A 21,708-nucleotide genomic window follows, 5' to 3' on the forward strand; every position below is an offset into this window, starting at 1 on the left:
ATGTGAATCCTATGGCAGAACGTGACTGAAGGGAGAGAGAGAACATGATTCCACACTGTGGGACTGAAAGGCTTTGTAACTGTTTCTCAGTGTCAGCAAGAAATTGGTTTTAAGACGACCTGATGGTCAGCTACTAATACCAAAATCCACAGGGACCTAAGTTCCCTACATAAGATGGCATGATGATGCCTATAGATACCTGTAGATAGAAGACACACAGACAGACAGACCGACAGACCTAAAAATAACAGCTATCTGATATGCTAGAACTCTTATTAGTAGCAAGGTAATCTGTAACCTGCTCACACAAGGCACAATGTCCACACCCCACACCAAGAACTAGTGTTAAGGTGGGAGAGCCCAGGGTATATCTTGTAGAAAGGAAAGTTGGGTACATGGGGAGGTCATCAGTGCATCAGCCTTGTTGGGACTCAGGAAACAGATGGAAGGGTTATGGGTTGTTTGCAGGGACTAAAGAGTAAGGCACCAGACCCTTGCAATTAAAGGCTCCAAAACCTAGTCATAACACAGCGCTTCAAAACATCCCGTCTCACTATTGACAGTGCTGTCTCTTACATCATTTAGTCAGGAGCAGAAGGGGAGGATCTGACTTCTGTGAGATTGTAGGGGATGGTAAAGTCCCAAAGGTTAGCGTAGACATCTGCTCGGCATTCCCTGTCCCCTGATGTGCTCCGTCCATGGATTCATGTTTCTCCTTTGAAGTTCTTATTCACATTCATCCCTTCTAGATGTGAGACATAATCTTTCCTTACTTTTCATGGCCCCAAAACATTGAAGAGAAACACACGGAAGCTTCTTCTCTCTAGTGAACTTTTACCTCCGCGTCCACAAATCTGCGGGCATCGTGGGAAAGAAGAGCCACCACTCTGTGGGAACCCAGCATCAAACAGTGAAAAAAAAATTCAAGCGTGAGACAAGCAGAGCTGCCAAAGTCAGAAAGAGAAAACTAAGTGGCAACTCTGAAAGGCTTATTGTCCAAGACCCCCAGAGCACAGTAAGCACCTCAGAAACTGTCTAGGGAGACTGCTCTCAGTTAGAAGTCTGAAGCGGTTCAAGCAAACGAGTGATGGTAAGAGGCTCCAAGTCAGTGAAGAGCGGTCAGCTAAGGTGAGGAATTGAAGGGAGGATGTATCCGCGTTTAGAATTAGGTTCCACGGTTAGCATGCAGCAAAGGAAACTGAGATCGAAGAAGCAGCTGTCTGTAGAAAGGAAACAGGCCTCCAATTCCTTGGAATGACATCATTACCCAGCTGTGGGGCTGGTGAGTGAGCAAGAGCTTGTAAAACAAGCATGGTGACGTTAGTTTAGTGCCCACAATCCACATAAAGGTGGGAGGAGAGAACTGACTCCACAAAGCTGTATTCTGACCTCCACACGTGGGGCCATCGGGCACACACGCCCACAGATGAACTTATACACAATAATAATAAATTATTTTTTGATTGGGTGCTGTGATGCATGCTTGTAATGCCAGCATTTAAGAGGCAGAAGCAAAGAAGATTGTGGATTTGAGACTGGATTGGACGACCCCTGTCAAATACGAATAATTAAGGGGCTGGGAAGGTGGCTCAGTGGGTAAAGTGGTTGTTATACAAGCGTGAGGGCCTGAGTTCGTATCCCTAGCACTCAGGTAAAAGCTAATCACAGTAACACAATCACAGTCACACATGTCGATAATCCCAACTCTGAAAGTCAGAGGCAGGCAGTTCCCAGGGGCTGGTTGAAACAATGAACTTCAGGTTCACTGTGAGAGATCAGTCAGTCAGTTATGTAGAGAGCACTAGAGGAGACCTCTGACGTCCATATGCACACAAATAGGCAAGTATATCTGGGCACGCAAATGTATGCACACAGTCATGCTCACACCTGCAAAATGTAACAGTATCAATGAAATAACCTCAACTGTCTCTAAAGGTCATATTGCAATCACTATTTTCCCTTCGAATAAACCACCATTTGGGGTGAGGCTCAGAGCCTTATGAATGTCGGGCAAGCATTCTGCCACTGAGTCATTTCCCCAGACCCTAGAGAATGCCTTTCAAAATGCAATCACCACTGGAGAAAGGTCTTGCTTTAGGCAAGATGGCCAGTAGTTGAAGAAGACCTTCTAGACATGGAATATGTAATGAACAGGTACCGGAAGGCAAGCCAGAGAAAGATAAGCATGCTAGGATATTCTCTCTGTGAGGCTCCCAAGGCTTCTGTTGAACACATGTCCATTATGCTCACAAAGATGTTCGGCTTGTTACACTCCCTATCAAAAGAATCATGTCACCCTAACTGCTATCACGAGCTACCCATTATGAGCCATGTTTCCTACACCTCTGCAGAAAACTTAAGAGATTAAAATAGAACCAACAAGGAGTACAAACGATCTGTATCCTGGCCATAATCATCCTTCCTCTTTTATGCTGTCAGTGATCATAAATTACATAAGCTCCATTAAAGAACATGGTAAGGCCCAATCCCTGTTGCTTCCAACAGGATTGCAAACCGCTGAGCTGGTCCTCTCATCGGCTGGGTGAGGAAGCTACTAACATTTCATCTTCATTTGAAGCTTTGGAAGTGATGCCCTCTAAAGCTTCGGGTCTCCACTCCGGTGGAAGTGGGAATTACGAGGGAGCAGGAGTCTATCCCTGCCTGTCCGTGGGTACACAGTCTCATCTTGTTCTCTGGAAATAGGTGGCTGTCCACTGAATAACTGTTAAAAAAAATTTCCCTAGCAATAAAAAAAAGTCTATAGACTCCTGACCCAGAGAACTGACAATATTTGAGCTTTCTCTTTCTCAAAGAGAGTGTGGACCACCCAGGCTGGGAAAACAGACATTTCCTATATCACAATATTAAAACGGTAAGCTCAGAGGACCCCCCTCGGTAAGTCATCTGGCTGGAGGTCATGCAAGATTTCTCCAAGTTACACAGTTGGCTTCCAACTTTTGTTTAAAAGTTAGGACTCAATTTCTTTTTAACTCTTTTTACATCAGTCATGTGTGTACGCGTGTGTTTGCATGCTCACGTATACACATGTCAGGGCATGCATGTGGAGGCCAAACGATAACCTACAGAATTTGGTTTGGTCCTTCAATAGGGAAGGTGGGTCCCAGGCATTGAACTCAGGTCCCCTGGCTTGGTAGCAAGTGCCTTTGCCCACTGAGCCATCTCCCAGCAAGCCAGGGCTCACTTTTTTACTGTAAAGAGAAGAAAAGGTACTATGTTGATCTCAGGAGCTATAAAATCCAGACGCCTCACAGGGGAATTATAACGTTATCCACTGAAGGCAACGTTCCACTTCCTGTCCTTGTCAAATGGGTTACACAGGCCAGTGGGGGGTTGCACTCCTGAAGCAATTTTTTTTGAAGCAGTTCCCCTTGTGATGTCTGATGAAAGGGGAGCAAGTGACGATAAAAGGGATTTCCTTTCTCTCTTCCTCTTGATCGCCAGGTTCCAGGGCAATCCACATCCACCACCCTCTGTGGCTGGCCAAGTGGATGTCCCCCAGGATTTTTTTTTATCTTTATTAACTTGAGTATTTCTTATTTACATTTCGATTGTTATTCCCTTTCCCTGTTTCTGGGCCAACATCCCCCTAACTCCTCCCCTTCCCCTTCTATATGGGCTTCCCCTCCCCATCCCCCCCCCATTATCGCCCTCCCCCCAACAATCACATTCACTGGGGGTTCAGTCTTGGCAGGACCCAGGGCTTCCCCTTCCACTGGTGATCTTACTAGGATATTCATTGCTACCTATGAGGTTGGAGCCCAGGGTCAGTCCATGTATAAACTCTGGGTAGTGGCTTAGTCCCTAGAAGCTCTGGTTGCTTGGCATTGTTGCTCATAAGGGGTCTCGAGCCCCTTCAAGCTCTTCCAGTCCTTTCTCTGATTCCTTCAACGGGGGACCTATTCTCAGTTCAGTGGTTTGCTGCTGGCATTCGCCTCTGTATTTGCTGTATTCTGACTGTGTCTCTCAGGATCGATCTACATCCGGTTCCTGTCGGCCTGTACTTCTTTGTTTCATCCATCTTATCTAATTGGGTGGCTGTATATGTATGGATGTCCCCCAGTCTTATGCAAGTCGGTGAATGCCTGTTAGCCACTGTTTTGCACAGTCCAGAGATGCTAATTTCTAAAGTGCTTGCTTGTCTCCAAGCGTTTGATCTCACTTTCTGATGACAGGTTGGCACCTGTGGAGCACATAGATGCTTGAGGGGATGGAGTAGTAGTTAAGATGCTGGCAACAGCGGCGGCAGCAGCAGCAGCCATCCTCCACAAAACAGTGGGGAGGGAAGAAAAGAGCAAATAGGTAAAGAGATGATGACATACACCCATAAATAACTACCTGGATGGGACTGGAATTAATTTTGTTGTTCCCTTTATTTTTTTTCTCACTTGATAAGTCAGCTAATGAAGGAAAGTAACTAGTATGGCACAAAGAATTCTAAAAGATTTCAGAATTTGAAGACTCTACTCTCCGAGTCTAATTCATGTAACAGCACAATTTGCCAAAAATAAGTATACAAAAAATTAATAGTCGGTCTTCCTCCCAAACCAGTGAGCCACTAAGAATTGCAGAGATCAAGACTCTGAGGAAATGGCCTGTTGCTGAATCAGATCATTTAGTGAGTTAAAGTTAGATTTTAACACGCCGTTACCTAGTTTTGCAATTAGGGAAAGTATCACTCTACAGTTTTCCAAATGTGGTTAGCAGAAATGTAGACTCTCAGACACAAACCCAGCGACCTCTTCCTCTCTACCACACACAAAGCTCCTCCTCCCCATGTGCTGCGCACCCTTCGTACGCCAATGCTTTGCCTCCCCATTCTCTAAGCTTTTTTCAAGCAACAGGACTAGGGGACTGGTTAGGCCACTAGGAGCACACAGACCCAGGTTTAGTTCTAAGTGTGGCCCCTTATTAAGTAAGCATGGAAAGTCAAGTTAGTCAAGTCCTCTACCAGATGTTTCATTCAAATAAGAAAATCAACAAATGCCCATCTCCAAGGGCTGTTTAAGAGGCAACAGATTTGTCTTTCGTGCTTAGAAAGCAGCAAGGATGGTGTTGATGAAGACCATGACTTTAGATTCCTGGTACCCCTCCCAGCTCCTTGTGCATAGCAAGAAATGGGTTCATGTTTTCTGAATGGAGCCGAATTCCCCACATGGCCTGCCTGATGGCACCTATTCTTTCTAGAGAAGATCAGAGTTGAGCAAAATCTTACAGAGAATCTGATGCCCTCAGCTGGTTACTGCCTAGGACTCCATAGTACTTTGTGCATCTCTCAGGGAGCTCTTATCCCACCCACCCAGCCTCATCTGTTCATGCTGTTTCCAAAGTCAGAAGCTTGCTACATGGGGAAGGATGAAGTTAGCCTTCCACAAAGTCCCAGGTTCCTTTAAAGATGGCATTTTCAGAGCCTTGCATATGATGGGCAACTACTGGGTAGTGGCTCTTCAGCTGATTGAAGATACCCACAACTGATCGCCACGGCCAGAGGGAGTTGTGTGCTTAAAAATCTATGAGATCCTCCTAAACCTTCAAGGCTCCCTTCAAACCCAGACACCAGCGTGAAGCTCAGTTCCATCCAGTCCACACGGATCCCTCTTTCTGAGTCTATATTGTCAATTAAGTTTAGTTACTCCATATGTGTGCTGTCCTCTGTCTTCACAGGCTCTGTAAGCCCAGTAGGAAGAGTGATAAGTAACTAGAAGCCATTTCCTGCAGCACCAGGGTGTGCAGCAGGCAAGAAACAAGCAATTGATTGCTGGAGTGATTTATATTTCCTGGTATGTTTAAACTGATTCTCCATGATTAGCTGGTGACCCCTGGCTTGGAAAAAAGAAAAAATACAGTAATGTGCAAAGGCTGACCCAAGTCCTAACACCTCTAGGATGTAGAATGGAAATGTCTTCAGCAACATAAAACCAGTGCCCAGTTTTGAAATTAACGGCTTAGCACACCAGGCATTTTATACAAATCATACATTAGTTCCCGACCAATTTTCACAGTGTTAACCAACAATGAGTTCTACTTTGAGCTCTACTCCTGTCATCAAGTGGACTGAAAAACGGTTCCAAAGCCCACAGAAAGAGACCAAAGTCCACCCCAAGCTCCCATCGTAAGTAGACAAACTACAACAGAGCCATCTCACCCTAGACCACTGTCAACTCGTGTTCAGAACTCCAGGTTCACGTTTGCAAAGGAGATTAAGTACCCCTTTTCTTCACACGTCCTCCTCTTTTGCTCTTTTTATGTCAAGGGCTCCCCAGAAAATCACAAGCCTAATTTTTTTCAAAAACTTTTCAGAATGCTTTTATCGTCTATCTCACTTGACACTTGAGCCCGACAGGTAACAAGACAGATGGTCTTGTTTCAGAGAAGCACAAAGAACCCAGGCAGCCAGTCCAAGGCCCACTTCTCTCCTCTCTCTTTCTTCCTCCCTTCATCCTTGGTGCAGTTTTTACTACAGTAACACTGACCAATAATCTGCCAAGAACTTGCTCGTCACCTTCCTCTACCGTGTCAGTTGAGGTAACGTTTTCCTGTGTTTCCCATGTCCTGTTTTTGCATTGAGATTGGGTGTCCCCATAGAAAACCTTGCCCTGCCACTCAAAACCTTAGTCCCGGCCCACGTGCTTCAATATATTGTAGGCAAGTTGGAAGCTAAACTAATTGACTGGGAGCCAATAGTGGTGTGTTAATCTTTGTCCATGCTGTCAGTGTGACGTATGAAGGAATCTGAGTAAAGTGACCAGACAGAGACACAGCTGGACGCTGATGTGGGATCCGCAGAGTGAGTCCCACGTGCAAAGCAATTGGGTCAAGCTAACACCTTGCATTTCCCCCACACACATACGCAGGATACAGGCGCTTCTTACAAAAATGTTTTTAAACATTTAAGACCAAATAAATCAATATTGTTGGGAAATATTTACTCTGACCAGAAGTCCTTTACTTGCTCTAGTCCCATGTGAATAACAAAAACCGAGAATATTGGGGTGGTCCAAGAGTGGGAGCAGTATTTTCACCCGGAGGCCCACACCTCCTCCTGTCAGTCGCCATGCTGGCTGGTGGCTGGCAATGATAATACAATGACATTCTCAGAAGAACGGCCTAAGGAGCCTCTTCAGTAGCGGCATCCTAAGGTGAGACTCCCGCATGTGAGTTACCTGGCTCTGCAGTTCACTTTGCTGCTTCAGACGCAGGTTTTCAGGTGTGTCCGCCACCGTGGTGAAGGACTGCTTTGGGTAGTGTCTGCAAAGAAACAGTTTTTGAAAATCATGATTAGATCAACTTGCTATAGAAACCTAGTATCTTTTAGTTCTTTTGCTTGACTGTCCCTCTATTTTGAAATGTCATTTTTCTGAGTTTCCATGTCCCCATCCAGTCCCAGCATGGCTACTTCTCCCCTATCACTCCCTTCTCTCCATCCTGTGGGATCCGTTTTCATGTACCGCCCACGGCAGGCGCGGCACCCTATCTGTTTTCTTTGCTCAGGCCACACCACCACCCAAGAGATCTTATCCACTCTAGCAGCCTTTAGGGCTTGGTTTTTGCTCATTTTCAATTCAGTTTTTGGGAGCAGTGGATCATGAGGGGTAGCCTGGTCCTCAGTTGAGCTAAGGCTAGAAGCCCCGGTAGAGGCTTTGCCTTCTCCCAGGCATCAGGCCCCTGTCAGTAGCCTCATCCCCCCCATATATTTGTGGACATTGGTCATGTGAGGGAAATGCCCCAAGCCTTCCATTTCACATAGGCTCAAGACAGATCTCCACGCTAATGAGGTACATAGATGCCTGGAGGGCTTAGCCAGTAAGCTTTCCTTCCCAGACACTTCTCCCTGAAAAAGGTATTTAATCTCAGGCCTACCCTGAGAAGGGGTTTATGGTTTTGCACATCCACTTTCCGCCATGACAATAAATGCCTTAAAGCCATAGACTGCCTCTTTTCATTTGGGATCTGCCGTGGGGATCCCAGAGAAGACCTTCGCCTATAGAGCTGCCATCTAGTCTGTAGAAGGTCTCTGTGCGCTCCCAGCCATGACAGCCACCAAGCCCAAGTCTGCCACTATCAAGCCATGGAGTGGACTCTCCCGTGTGTGGGACCAGCTGAATCTCCCCCCATTGCCACCTGACCCTGCCCCTGCCCCTGGGCTAAATCCAGCCCTAGGGCCCAGATTCCTCAACTCCCAGCGATGATGTACTTCTGGAGTTCCACCTCCCCAAGCTCTGAGCCCTGTGGCCGAGCCAGTGACCCACAGCCCTACAAATTTTCAGATTTGTTGGCATTTCCCTTGCAATATTCCACATCCACCATGAACTCTGTCAGCCTGCAACTCAGCCATTCATCAGTCTTCTCATCCCTAAGACAAATGCCTCCTCCACTTTCTGTCTTCCCATTTTTACTGGGATTAAAATTAATACGTCAGACATCCTGGGGTGACCTTAACATCTGACACATTAGCCACTTGCTATCTCTGTCTGATACATACATACATACATACATACATACATACATACATACAACACACACACACACATACCACACACACACACACACACACACACACACACACACACACACACACGATGCAAAACTTGCTGATCTTGCCCTTCCAGTCTTCAATGTTGAAATAAATGATCCAAACGCAGATCTGGTTACGTCACCGAGTAAAACCTTTCCCTGGTGTAATAGTGTCCCCCTGATCTGAGAGTGAAAGTCCAGGCTCCTGTCCTCCAAGGCCCCTGTGTCCAACACTCTCCAGAGTTCCCTCGCTCCGTGCTCTGGCCATGGGGATCTCTCCATTCTCAGATTCACCCTTCTTGTTCCCATCTCCCATGGAAATTCTATTCCTCTCGCCTGGAGCATCTGTCCACTTCCCACTCCACTTCCTTTGGCAACCACAGTTATCTTGCTGGTCTTGCTTAGCTGTCACCCTCTAGGGAAAGCATTCTCGGCCTCCTAGGTTGGGTGGGAATAGGCTCTGGATGCACTTTTCTCCCCTTGTTATACTGCTTGACACCCTCATCCATGTCCTCTGACTAGCCTCTTCATGACCCCTCTTAGGAAAGTTCTGTGTCAGTAAGAACTGGCGGTCCTGTCTCTTGTCAGAGTATACTCTTGGAGCTACCTCCAATCCTACTGGTGCTTGGCTTATAATGTGAGGTCAGTAAATATTTGCATGGGAAAGGGGTAGAGGGAAAGAAATGGACCATGACATGGGAATGAGATCAGGTAGAATAACTTCTCGTGTTCTCAAGCACTGTGGGGTGACTATGATTGACACTGGCTAATTAGCTATTTCAAAATAGCTAGTAGAGAGGACTTGGGCTGTGCCCAACACACACAAAAATGATATATCTGTATGTCATTGCAGGTATGCTAATGACCCTGAACTGATTGCTATCCATTGTACACAAGTATAGAAATGCTATTTTATACCCATAAATATGTATAATTATCATGTGCCAATTAAAGATGAACATAACAAATATTCCAGACAGAGGAAATGGAAGAATGGAGAGAAGACACCCAAAGACTAAGAGATGGATGTGGACCACAGGAAAGGTTTGATATGGCATATGATATAACTATACATTGTCACACTTGGACAACGATGAAGCTTGCTTTTCAGTATGACCTTCAGGTGGGGAAATGACACTTCTTCCCACTGTGTAGGTAAAGAAACACTAACTCAGGGATGTGGTCCTCTCCACTCATGGTGCAAACACCCAGCCAAAACATACAGGACATACCTAGATGATGTCGTTTCATCAGCATAAAACCCATGACGCTTGGACCTACTCCTCAGAGAACATGTCCCCTCCTCCCACTCCCCGGCCCCTCCTCCCACTCCCCGGCCCCTCCTTTATTGACGTTCACCTGTGTAGCTTTCTGTGGTTTCTCTGACTCCTTCCAAGCCTCATTGTTTTAAACTCTACTTGTAGAAGGTTCTGTTTACCTCCCTGTCTCTGGAGAGAATATTGATGGAAAAATCCTTTTTTTAGCACAAATAAACTCTCTAAAACCTATTCGATGTGCATTAGCACTTATGAAATAAATATTAGGCATTTTGTAACCTTGTGCAATGAGATACATGGCAGGAAGATGTATATTCATGCCTTATCTGTCTTGCATCCCCCAACAATCTAATATTCCATAGCATCAATGTTCCGGGAGACTGAAGTTACCCGCATAACTATTAGAATCATTTTAACTATTTTTGGTTGACATTCTTCGAAAACCTTTACATTTTTCTTGTCTTCTCTGAGCACATACAACCCCAATTTATATTATGTGTGACAGTTTGGAGCTGTGTTGATGTGGGGTCATGATAGATGAGTCACTCTTTCAAAGTTTACAAGGATGGTTGACCTAAATGGTTCAGGTTCATTGGGCATCTCCTGAACTGATGCTGTCAAGGGATCATTTCTCACAGTGCCATGAGCCCTTAGGATCATCTCTTCCTCATCTTTTCTTCTTCGAACTCAGACTAAGAAAGTACACAGTCAAGCGGCTGACCAGTATATTCCCAGACTCTGGGAAGTATCTACAGTAGCTACCATGTGTTCCTCTCCTGCTGAAGTCAAAGACTCCCTGGGTACCTGGACCTTCTAGGGACAACTTTGGCTCTGTGCTCCAGACATAGGCAGGTCGAGGTAGATAGGCAGCTCCACTGAGCTATGGATTGAAACTTGAATGTCACTAGACTTTAAATGTAGCAACTGTAGATTGCCACCCTTGAGGGCTGTAAAAAATAATTTAGCAAGATTTTCCCCAAAATGTATTCTATGATATTGCATAAAGTTTCACAGATATCTGTGGTGTTCTGCTATGTTTCATTCAAACAAAATATCATGCTATCTGTTTTTTAAACTGTCATCAAAACGCACTCTCATGTGCGCTGTGAAACCTTTAGCCCTCTCAGCCCCAGCTATATCCACTTGCAGGTGAACTCATTTGGGGTGGGAAGGCATTCCTTAGGAAGCCACTTTTCACCTGCCAATCACGTTCAAGTGAAAATCCTATGAGCTTTTCAAGAGCACGCTAATGTTGATACAAGCTGCCTTACTGAACATACTCAGAGGTCCCACTGGAAAAGTGAAAATGATTTCTACTGGGTTCCTCACTGGCCACAGGTACTTCTAATTTTTAAGTCTCATTTCATGAAAATCACCTCTCCTTACCACTGGACTTTGTAATGAGAAACTGTTGTGGACTTTAACTTTCAAAATATATTCATAATAAAGAAACACCACTTTTATATGTTTGATTTTAGCAGCACATATGAAATCCTATTTAGAAAGAGGGTTAAAAACAACTGAAAATGTGGGTGTTTTTTTTAAGAAGACACAGTTTGCTAACATGATTATAAAACAGCAGACTTACTGACAGGTTGTGCAAAATTACAGCTATATTTACAAGTATAAAGAGATGCCAAGACATCACACTTTCCCAAGATCCTTTCCAACCCTGTCTTTCAGTGATTTTTTTTTCATAGTAGGTTAATCTATATATAACTTTCTGTAACGACTGTGACAAAATGAAATTATCTAAAATCTCAATGTGGAGAGAAAAACCCAGTTTACTTTAGTTATTTGTATGTACATCCAAATATGCATATATGTGTTGTGCATATGTGTGTTTATGCCTGTGCAGAAGTGCGTGTGTGTGTGTGTGTGTGTGTGTGTGTGTGTGTGTGTGTGTGTGTGGTGGGCAGAGGATGATCTCAGGTGTTTATCTAGTGAGCTGAAGAATCCTATCTCCTATCTGTAGGTTGATGTCAAGGCAATACATGATTGGACAGTAGAGGAACAAAGTTTTTGTAAGGCGGGAGAGAGGAGGAAGGAAGGGAACCAAGCTGGAGTCTGTGGAGGAGGCTGGTTCAGATTTAGGTGAACTAGATCAATTTTATCTTGTCTAGGTGGGCGGTTTATATCTTTATCAATTGGCAGTGAATTTATTGTGTGGATGAGTTATGGATTGAGAATTTAACATGTGAAACTAATTACTAAATTACAGGATTCTGGAACTTTGTTTCTACCAGGCTAAAAAGGACAGTGTGTGAATGAGAATGCTCAGGGGACTAAGAGGAGAGGGTAGCTAAAATGGAGACAGCTGGGAGAAGGTGGCTTGTGGACCCTGTGGCAGAGTGGCAGCCAGAGAGAGCAGATCCAGAGCGCGGGAACTGATAGCAAACGAACCATCTTAATTTTTACTGCAACACCTATGTATGGAACATTGGAATTAAAAGCCTATACAACCACATCTAGCTTCTTTTAAACAAGGTTTCTGGGTAATCTCAGGGCCTCACCTTTGCACAGCAGGCATTTTACTAAGTTATCTCTCCAGTCCCCTAGTTTAGTCTTATAACCAAACTAATAAATGTGGAGGGAAAGAACTATGCATGTATATCACAGGTCATGAGTACTAACACATATGAAAACCTGTGGATCTGACAAGTCAAGAGTCATAGAGCTAGCAAAATTCAAGAGTTCATGGTCTTCACATGAAAAGAAGACCTCATGAGTTGGAAGTTTAAGGCTCAGAAGGAATAAGTGTAATTACAGAGTTGGCAGTACAGAGTGTATTGTATAAAGCAGTGTTTACAAAGTAAGAGAAGCCTCATTAATTCAGCCATCCTGAATAAATCTGGAAATGCTGTCAAATGCTGGGTTTCTCAAGGTCCTATCCAAATGATGCCACTCATCTGAATTAACCTGACAGACTTCTCCAAAGCTAGAGTCTCATCTCTCAGCTACCCACCATCCAGGTCCACTCCAAAAGAAAAGAGAGTCAGACACAAAATAAGCTAAGAGGCTGGCAGAGCTTGATGAGAGCCCAGGAAAGAGAAAGGAAGCTTTCCGATGATAAGTGCTGGCAGCATCACATACTTTCCTAACTCCCCCCATGTAATGTATTTAAATGGTTATGAAAAAGTCTCCCCCAGATGAATGTTTTCTTGGGATAATACAATTTATTTACCAGGCTTATAAGAAGAAAGTTTTTTTTGTTCTCTGCAATATTAGAAATGAGAATATGGGATAGAGTATAGGGAATGGGAAATGAACGCTCCAAGAAAAGCAAGAACCAGACTTTTCAAGGATGAACCGCAACAATGAGAAGTGTGGCAAGAGAGTCCCAAGGCTGCAAGAGTGGCACCTATATCTTAGAGGCAACCAACATCTGTCTAATTGGACTTGAGGTCTGCTCAAAGAGGAGGGAATCTGTGCCTTGTACTGCAAATGCAGTCAACTCCCTGTCATTGGTAAGGTCATGAGGCCTAGAGACGAACCTGCTGCCACTTTCTTCAATCAGAATAATGTCTAACTAGAGTACAACGAGTCATCTTCACACCCACAGGTAAGTATAGCTCCCATCCCTCACCAAAGACATTTGCTTTGGCCACAGATGGAGAGCATTCGCGAACTCTCCAACTGGTTAGAATGAAGAGGAGAGCGGACTGTGAGAGCCTGGCCCCAGCTGATACCAACTACAACACGACTCCTACACCTGAGGCTCAGAGAACATTGTCGAAGAGAGAGGTGAGAAAGACTGCGGGCTGGAGGACCAGAGAGCATGCAAAACATTTCCGATAATGTCGGGACTTGAATCACAGCGAGCTTTCAACTGCGTGTCTACTGTCAACAATCTACCTCGCCCTCTTCTTTCCGCTCTCCCACAGAGGGGATTCGCTTCTGTGTATCACGGCTTTCGTCTAAGTAAGGGGAATAAGTATTCCTGCCCATCTCATGGGTTTCCTGCTAGAATCTCATGGTAGAGATTTAGGAATTGAATGTTATTGAGAATGTAAGATAGTAGTAACCCACAAAGATCTATGTCTAAGATCCTTCTGTTTGTAGTTAAGGTTAAACCTATGCTTTAATGCAATGTCTCTCAACAACCATCCCCAGAGGACAATTTAACAGCATACAGCATGTAGAGGCATTTTTCTTTGATTGTCCCACTGGAGAAGCTTACTATCAGCATCTAGTACGTAGAAGTCAAGAACATGGCGAAGCATCCTATAGAATTCTAGGCAGCCCCACCTGCCAAAACAGAACTTATCCTATCAGAAGTGCCAACATTCTGAAGTTTAGAAACTTTATTTTATATATCTAGATCCTCAGTAAGAAACCTGGGCACAGCGCATCTACTGAGATTCCCTGCTTTGCAATTATTTGATCTGAGTTAAGAAGACTTTCATCACTGTGACAAATACTGGTGAGCTTAAAGGGAAAAATATCTGTTTGGTTCATAGGTTCAGAAGTCTCAGTCCATCAAGACAGAGAGACATGGCAGAGCTGAGTAGGTGACATCATCATGTCAAAGAAGCATGAAGAAAATGCATGTACTCAGAGACTTTGTGTCTTTCTCTCTCTCTCTCTCTCTCTCTCTCTCTCTCTCTCTCTCTCTCTCTCTCTCTCTCTCCCTCTCTCTCTTTCTTTTTATTTCATCTGAAACTCCAACCTACTGGCTGGTGCTATTCACAATCAGAAAAATTCTTTACCCATCCTTATTTCGGTCCTCTATGAAAATGTTATGATCATATCTAGTAGTTAGCTTTATTAACCTCATAAATCAAGTTGGACATCAAGATGAACCATCTCAAAGTGTGCTATCATAATTCATTCTTGAAGAACTAAGTGCCTCTTAGTGTGACTCTGCCAGGAGACCTTAAAAGCTCCCAGCTTATTTCTCTGGGGTATTTCCTATGTCTTTTCCCTTTGATGACTGGGATTGTTAATGTTTAAAGACCATAGCTTTAAAGAACATAACCATATATGTTCAGTGCTGGGACACCTCTTAAAGAATGGTGAGTCCAGAGAATGATGTGGGGACCTCTGATACAGACTTTATACCTGGCAAGATACACTTCATTAAAAAGGGAGTATCTTAACATATTTTCAAATAATATCTACTTTTTAAAAACATATAACTTTAATTCTTAAGAACATTTTTAAAAGCAAAAGCTATGATCTTATAATACTAAGTTGTCCTCCTAGCTCTACATTTCTGAGTTATGAGGGTAACTTCAACCCTAGACAATCTTTCATACTCTGAGTGACTCCACCAAATGGGGAACTTTATCCAAGGGACAAATTACAACTGTTTCTGAATGTCGAGGGATGGCAGTATTTACATGAAATTTTGAATAATTTTCTCAAATCTGAATAATTCAACTTTACAGCATTAATTCCTATCACTCAAAAAAGACTTTAAAGATAGGGAAGCCATTTCTATTTTTAAGTATCTATCTATCTATTTATGTATATGAGTGCTCTATCTGCATGTATGCCTGCATGACAGAAGAGGGTATCAGATCCCATTGTAGATGGTTGTGAGACACCATGTGGTTGCTGGGACTTGAACTCAGGACCTCTAGAAGAGCAGCCAGTGCTCTTAACCACTGAGCCATCTCTGTATCCTTCTAACCCGTTTTTAAATGAACAAACTTGGGGGTGATTACTACTATCAGATCACTTACAATGTCTCTACTTACAAAAGAGACATTACAGAAAGAAAGAAAATAATTACAGAAAGATAATGCCAAAGAGTGATTGTGCAAATAAGTATAAATGTACACAGTGTGTCCACATAAGTTCACAGGCACACAGTGTGTCCATCTCTACACACAGGCATACCATATGCTCACATGTACCAGACACATGCAGTGTGCCCACCTGCACACACAGGCACACCGTGTGTGGAACAAGAACAATGTCAACCATCTGAGAATTTTTGAAGACAAATCTAAAGTACTAGACAAATTGAGAGTATGAAAAATTAAAGGATTCTAGTATTTCTCATAAGAAAACTTGGGATAGTATTAAGTTTCATATTTTTCTTAAATATGTGTGGTAAAACTTTACAGGTAGCCATAAAAATGGGATTATTCTACATAAATTCAAATTTCATGAAAGTGAAAAGAATAAAAATAAAAATTTTAAAGCACCGAAAGTCTTATTCATTACAATTAAAAAAAAAAAAAACAGGAACTGAGGGTGGAGGAAAGGCTGCATAGAATAAACAAGAGAGATAGAAACTTAGCAGTTGAGAAAAATAATTCTGTAATCATAAATATGTAATTGGTAAATGCTTACCACATAAAGGTCTGTTATTGCCACAGTTTTCATTCTACTATAAAACAGCTGTACTAATATAAAACAAAATTATTTGTAACAGTTAGAGTGTTACTGAGTGTGCAGGTCCTGGTGATAAAGGTCGAATTGACCAGCAGAAGTGCATCTTAACTGTAAATAAGCTTAAAATCTGCCTCAACTGTGTTTAAATGTCCATCAACATATCTATGACAACGGAAGAATGTAAAATTAATAAGGCAAGGGAACTGACACATCCACCAACAGAAATATTCCAACAGAATTCCCCCCTATTATTACTAAATAAAGCTAGCAGACACAAACATGAACGAAGATATCCAACATGGGGAATACAGGACTCATGATAATCCCAGGCATGTGACATTCATAATGTGTACCTTCAGGGACTCAGGGTGTCTGTCCCTCTGTGGGAGCCCATTTGCTTAGCATAGGAGAAACCCTGAGTTGGATCATCCCAAAAGAGAAGGTACTATGCAAGCCTAACATATCGTACTTGCCAATCACAAAGGGTGTCGGACTGATCAGAGGAGGAATGGCTGTCCAATGTGTAATGGGAGCCATTGTCCTGCTTCCATCAGATCCTGTGGGGAGGGTTTACATAGTGCCCGTGTGCCCTGTGGGAGGGAGGAACAGAAAAAAGGAGCACTGATCTCTCTGTCATGACACTGGCTTCTCACGGGACTCTATCCTGTCTGAATCCTCGTCCCTCGGGATGTCTGTGTTCGTACCCAGGGGTAGTAAGGAAAGCTGGAGTGAAACTGGTGTGGAGCATAGAAGCAGGAGGCAGAGGGGGGACGTACAGAGATCAAGAAAGAGACAGGGCTGAGACAGAGAGGGACCAAGAATCCCATACTGACCACAAAGAGGGGAGCTGACAGTCTATCGCTGCATCACGGAGCCAGAGCCTCCACGAGCAAAGGAAACAATCAGGACCAAGACTGCGGGAGGGCAGAAGGTACCTGCAGAGCCACGGAGGCTGGCCAGAAACTGAGCCTACCCATGAAGGGGTGGGAGGCTCAGGGAGCAATTCAGGCAGAAATATGAACCTGTAGACTTTTGTCTATGGTGCACTGTGTTCTCCAGAAAAAAAAAAATGCTAACAGATTTGTTTAAGGAAGGCCTCCTCTGATGCCTAGAAGATCTGAATGCAAGCCAGCTCCAGGCTGCCACAGCAGGAACAAGAGACATCTCAGAGTGTGTGAAAGCTCTGTCTGCTGCCTCTGACCATTCCTTCTCTACCTGCCATGGTCTCCCCCACCACGAGCCCAAATTTAGAAGTCTGAACCCCAAAAGGCAAGCCCAGGTCTCCCTCCACTTGTCCTCTGGGGTCAGAGCATATATGAATGCACTTTTATCATCAGCGTCTTTCATTCTCCAGGATGTGTAAACACATCTCGTGCACCCAGAGATTTTGTGGATTCGCGAACTGTAGAGAAAAATGGCATATTACTTGAGAGACTGAGAAAACTTGCAGGGTTTTCCTCCTTCGATCAGATCATTTCTAGGATGGACTAAGGAGATGGCTCAGCAGATAAAGTCCTTGCGTCTCAAGCATGAAGATCTGAGTTGGATCCTCAGAACCTCTGTGAGAGCTATAATCTCAATGCAATAGACAGAGAGAGGGAAAGAAGAGGGGAGCCCCAGAAGTTCCCAGGTCAGCTCTCCTGTGTAGCACGGGTGAACAAAAGACATTGTCTCAAACAGTGTAGGAGAGAGCCAACCCCCAAATGATATCTAAACTCCACACACATCATGACACACTCAAACACACACTGTACGCATACACATTGCACATACATGCACACTCAGACACACATGTGCATACCACATACACACAGCAACACTACACACACAGAGACACAAGCACGTTATGGACACAACCATACATGTACACACCTATTTTAATGTTCTGCGGCTGGAAAGATGGTTCTGCTCTTGCAGAGAACCTGGGTTGGGTCCCCCACATCCATCTAACATCTCAGAACCTTCATGAACTCCAGCTCCATGTCATCTTCTGGTCTACACAGCCACTGCACTTACATGCCCAAACACACAGCCCGACACACACCCACACATAATTAAAATTAAAAATATCTTTTTTTTAAGTTCCTAGGACATTTTAATAATTTGGAATAGTCCTGCCGGATTTTCTTTTCCAAGTATGTATGATTGCCTAAGTAAAGTTCTCTGATTAAATACATGCGAGGGTGTCATGGTGTGTATGTGGAGTTCAGAAGATTCCAGTGACAAGTACATCAAGCATTCTTCAAATTTCCACTAATAAACTACTTGAATAAGGATAAAAATCCCCCGCTTGACAGGTACAGGCATTTAAAATAATTTATGTGGTCAACATGGGCACCTTCGTATCTAAGCCACTGGAGTAGGAATGTGCTGGAGGGGGCCACTGTCACTATTTGACATCATTCGAAGATACACAATGCCGATCACAACGTTTGCCGTGAACTTCAGTTTTAATGTACTGCATTCCCATGTCCTCCTATGCACTGATGGGCCGTCTACTCACACGTCTCCCTCCACAGCTGTCATCTCGTACTTAATTCTCCCACTAATCGCCTTCCCTACAGCACCTCTATAAACAGCTCGCACAGAACACCGCTGGTTACAAAACAGCAATTTTATGATTTAAAAGAAAAAAAAAAAAGACTTAGAGCAAGCAAATGGGGAGTGCCCTTCAGAAGGGAGGCTTCTACGAGCTGCTGATGGATAACATGAAAGCGAAAAATGGATTATGATAATGGAGGCCCCATCCATGAGATACAAGCCCCAGCTGAAAGGCGGTAGAAAACGCAAACCCTCGCTCTCCGGCTGGCTCAGAGGGTCAAACAACTTGCCACCTATTGATCTACTTGCTCAGCGGGACATCACTGTAACTCCCCTCGTGTATTCAGAAAGGAAGGCTTTATCAAAGGGATTACACAGCAAACCTGACCTACCACACTAGGAAATGCTTATCAGCTATTGGAACCTGTCACCTAGATTTTGAATTATGGCAGAAAAGGCAAATTATTAACATGTGTGACTATACACACATGTACACATGCACACTTATACACATTCATGACTACGCACACATACACACACACACACACACACACACACACACACACCTTATATGTTGTTGAAGAAAAATATGAGCTATTCCCTACACTGTTGTTAATATTGATCGTGGGACCATACAACAAGAAGGTAAGGGATAGCAATCAAACGGTACTGCTGACTAAAGACAAGAGGAATACATGCAGATCTCGGACTCAGGAGTCTAAGACGTGACTGTCGCCTGAAAATATATTAAAACAAAGTTCATAAGAAAAATTAGAGAAACAAAAGATAAGCTCTCACATATATTCCTTTGTTACAAATTATTACAGAGAAAAATAAAGCTGAAAGAAGGGAGGAAATAATTAGATAATTCTAGTTTTGAGGAGACACTTATGTAAAACCAGAAATGTAATATTACAGTCAGCTTCATCTTCTCCATTAACATTTTACTGTCTCAGAGGTAAGTTTGTAGCTACAAGTTAGCCAATCAATTGTGGAGGGGAAACAATTAAAAAGGAGGAGGAAGAAGAGGAGGAGGAGGAGGAGGGAGGAAGAGGAGGAAGAGGAGGAGGGAGGAAGAGGAGGAAGAGGAGGAGGGAGGAAGAGGAGGAAGAGGAGGAGGAAGAGGAGGAGGAGGAGGGGGGAGGAGGAAGAGGAAGAGGAGGGGAGGAGGAGGAAGAGGAGGAGGAAGAGGAGGAGGAGGAGGAAGAGGAGGAGGAGGAGGAAGAGGAGGAGGAGGAGGAAGAGGAGGAGGAGGAAGAGGAGGAAGAAGAGGAAGAGGAGGAAGAGGAGGAGGAGGAGGAGGAGGAGGAGGAGGAGGAGGAGGAGGAGGAGGAGGAGATGACGACGACGACGACTGCTGCAGTGATCATTACCGAGCTCATACATCACTGTCCACACAGGACAGAGGCATTAACCGCATCACCCCACACAAAGTCCACAAAGGACCCAACGATCCTCTGAACACAGCCATCCAGGCAACTGCAGACAAATGGCCTGGACCACAACATGAATCTCTTTGTAATTCACAGAATCCATTTACTCGATAATTTGCAAGTGGCTTGTTTCCTCACTTTTTAGGCTATAAAAGCAAATTTGAACAAATTAAAATCTACTTAACCATTGCTTCCACTACGGAACTAGAGGACTATCCTTGGGGAATGTGGGAGATTGTTCAATACGCTTCAATTTGTCAGCTTCTAATTCTGTGTATTAAATTTATTTTAATGCAGTTTCCCAGGGTAAGTAAACTGAGGGCAGAAAGGGAGAAATTAAAACAAAGCGAGTATCTTTTGCATCGTTATGCATTAAAGAAAATGAACTGATTATTACAACATGGTTAACTACTGTGTCCCTGGCTGACCTCTTTGTCTATTCCACACAACTCGCTAAGCAAGCCTTCTCCCTTCCCTAGATACCCAAGGCAGAGTCTAACCATAAAATATATCGGTCCTTCTAAAACACACTTGTTCCTGGTCACTGGCTGTATGATTACACTGAAACTCAATAGGTCTTTATACTTTTCCTGGGTTCAGTGCCCCAGAGAAAGAAGAAAAGTGTCCAGCTTTAACCTTTTTCATCGCATGTTAATGACATGGAAAAAGGAAAAAGAACTCTGCCAAAAGCATGAACTAGGTTCCGTGTTTCAAAAGAAACATATTTACTTCCTTCAAAACTCACTGTATAGATCAGCTTCCAACTCAAATGGCAAAGCCAAGGATCTCCCATTTAAAACTCACCTGAAATATTTACATGTTTAACTCACACACACACACGTACACACACACTCACAAATAAAAAAGTTTAATCCCGGGGTTGGGGATTTAGCTCAGTGGTAGAGTGCTTGCCTAGCAAGCGGAAGGCCCTGGGTTCGGTCCCCAGCTCTGAAAAAAAAAAAAGATTTAAAAAAATAAAAAAGGAAAGCAAATGAGAAAGGTGCCCAATATCACTGTCTGACCTCTACACGCACATGCACTCACTCACAACCACACAGACACACACAGACACACACACACACACAGATACAGACGAACATACACACATACACACACACAGACACACACACACACAGGCACGCACGTGCACACAAATGCATACAGTGAGAGTATACAAGAGAGAGTATTTTACATTTGATCATGATCTCAGTGGTCATTCAAACACATGTCTTCAATAAAACTGATATAGATGCATTCTAGACAAATGAACCTTTACGTATTTTTAAAACATTTACATTTCACTAACTCATCTGTGAATGCGCACGCAATGGCATGTGTGGAGGTCAGAGGACAGCTTACAGGAGCCAGTTCCTTTTTCTACTCACTGGTTTGCATATGGCTTGGAGGAAACACATTTACCTGCTAGGCACCTGGCCTATTTTTAAATAATTATATCGGGTTTTTTTTTTCAAATATTTTCCTGATTAAATTTAGCTGGCATAAAAAATACATTTTATTGTGACATTTGCATACGTAGTTTATCTAAGTGGTTACTAAAGTCAAATAGTCAACGGAAAGAA

General features: G+C 43.6%; 1 protein-coding gene across 3 annotated transcripts in view; it reads right to left on the reverse strand.

Annotated features, from left to right (window-relative positions):
- The window catches only part of Nebl (nebulette), a 351,896-nt gene that overhangs the window by 212,442 nt on the left and 117,746 nt on the right, over positions 1-21,708 (reverse strand). For all 3 annotated transcript variants that reach the window (XM_039095827.2, XM_063276524.1, XM_063276525.1), the window contains exon 3: positions 7,182-7,266. In XM_039095827.2, coding sequence (XP_038951755.1) covers positions 7,182-7,266 — 85 coding nt within the window. The remainder of the gene's footprint in view (positions 1-7,181; positions 7,267-21,708) is intronic.

Source organism: Rattus norvegicus, chromosome 17 (genome assembly GCF_036323735.1).
Source record: "Rattus norvegicus strain BN/NHsdMcwi chromosome 17, GRCr8, whole genome shotgun sequence".
Classification (NCBI taxonomy): Eukaryota; Metazoa; Chordata; class Mammalia; order Rodentia; family Muridae; genus Rattus; species Rattus norvegicus.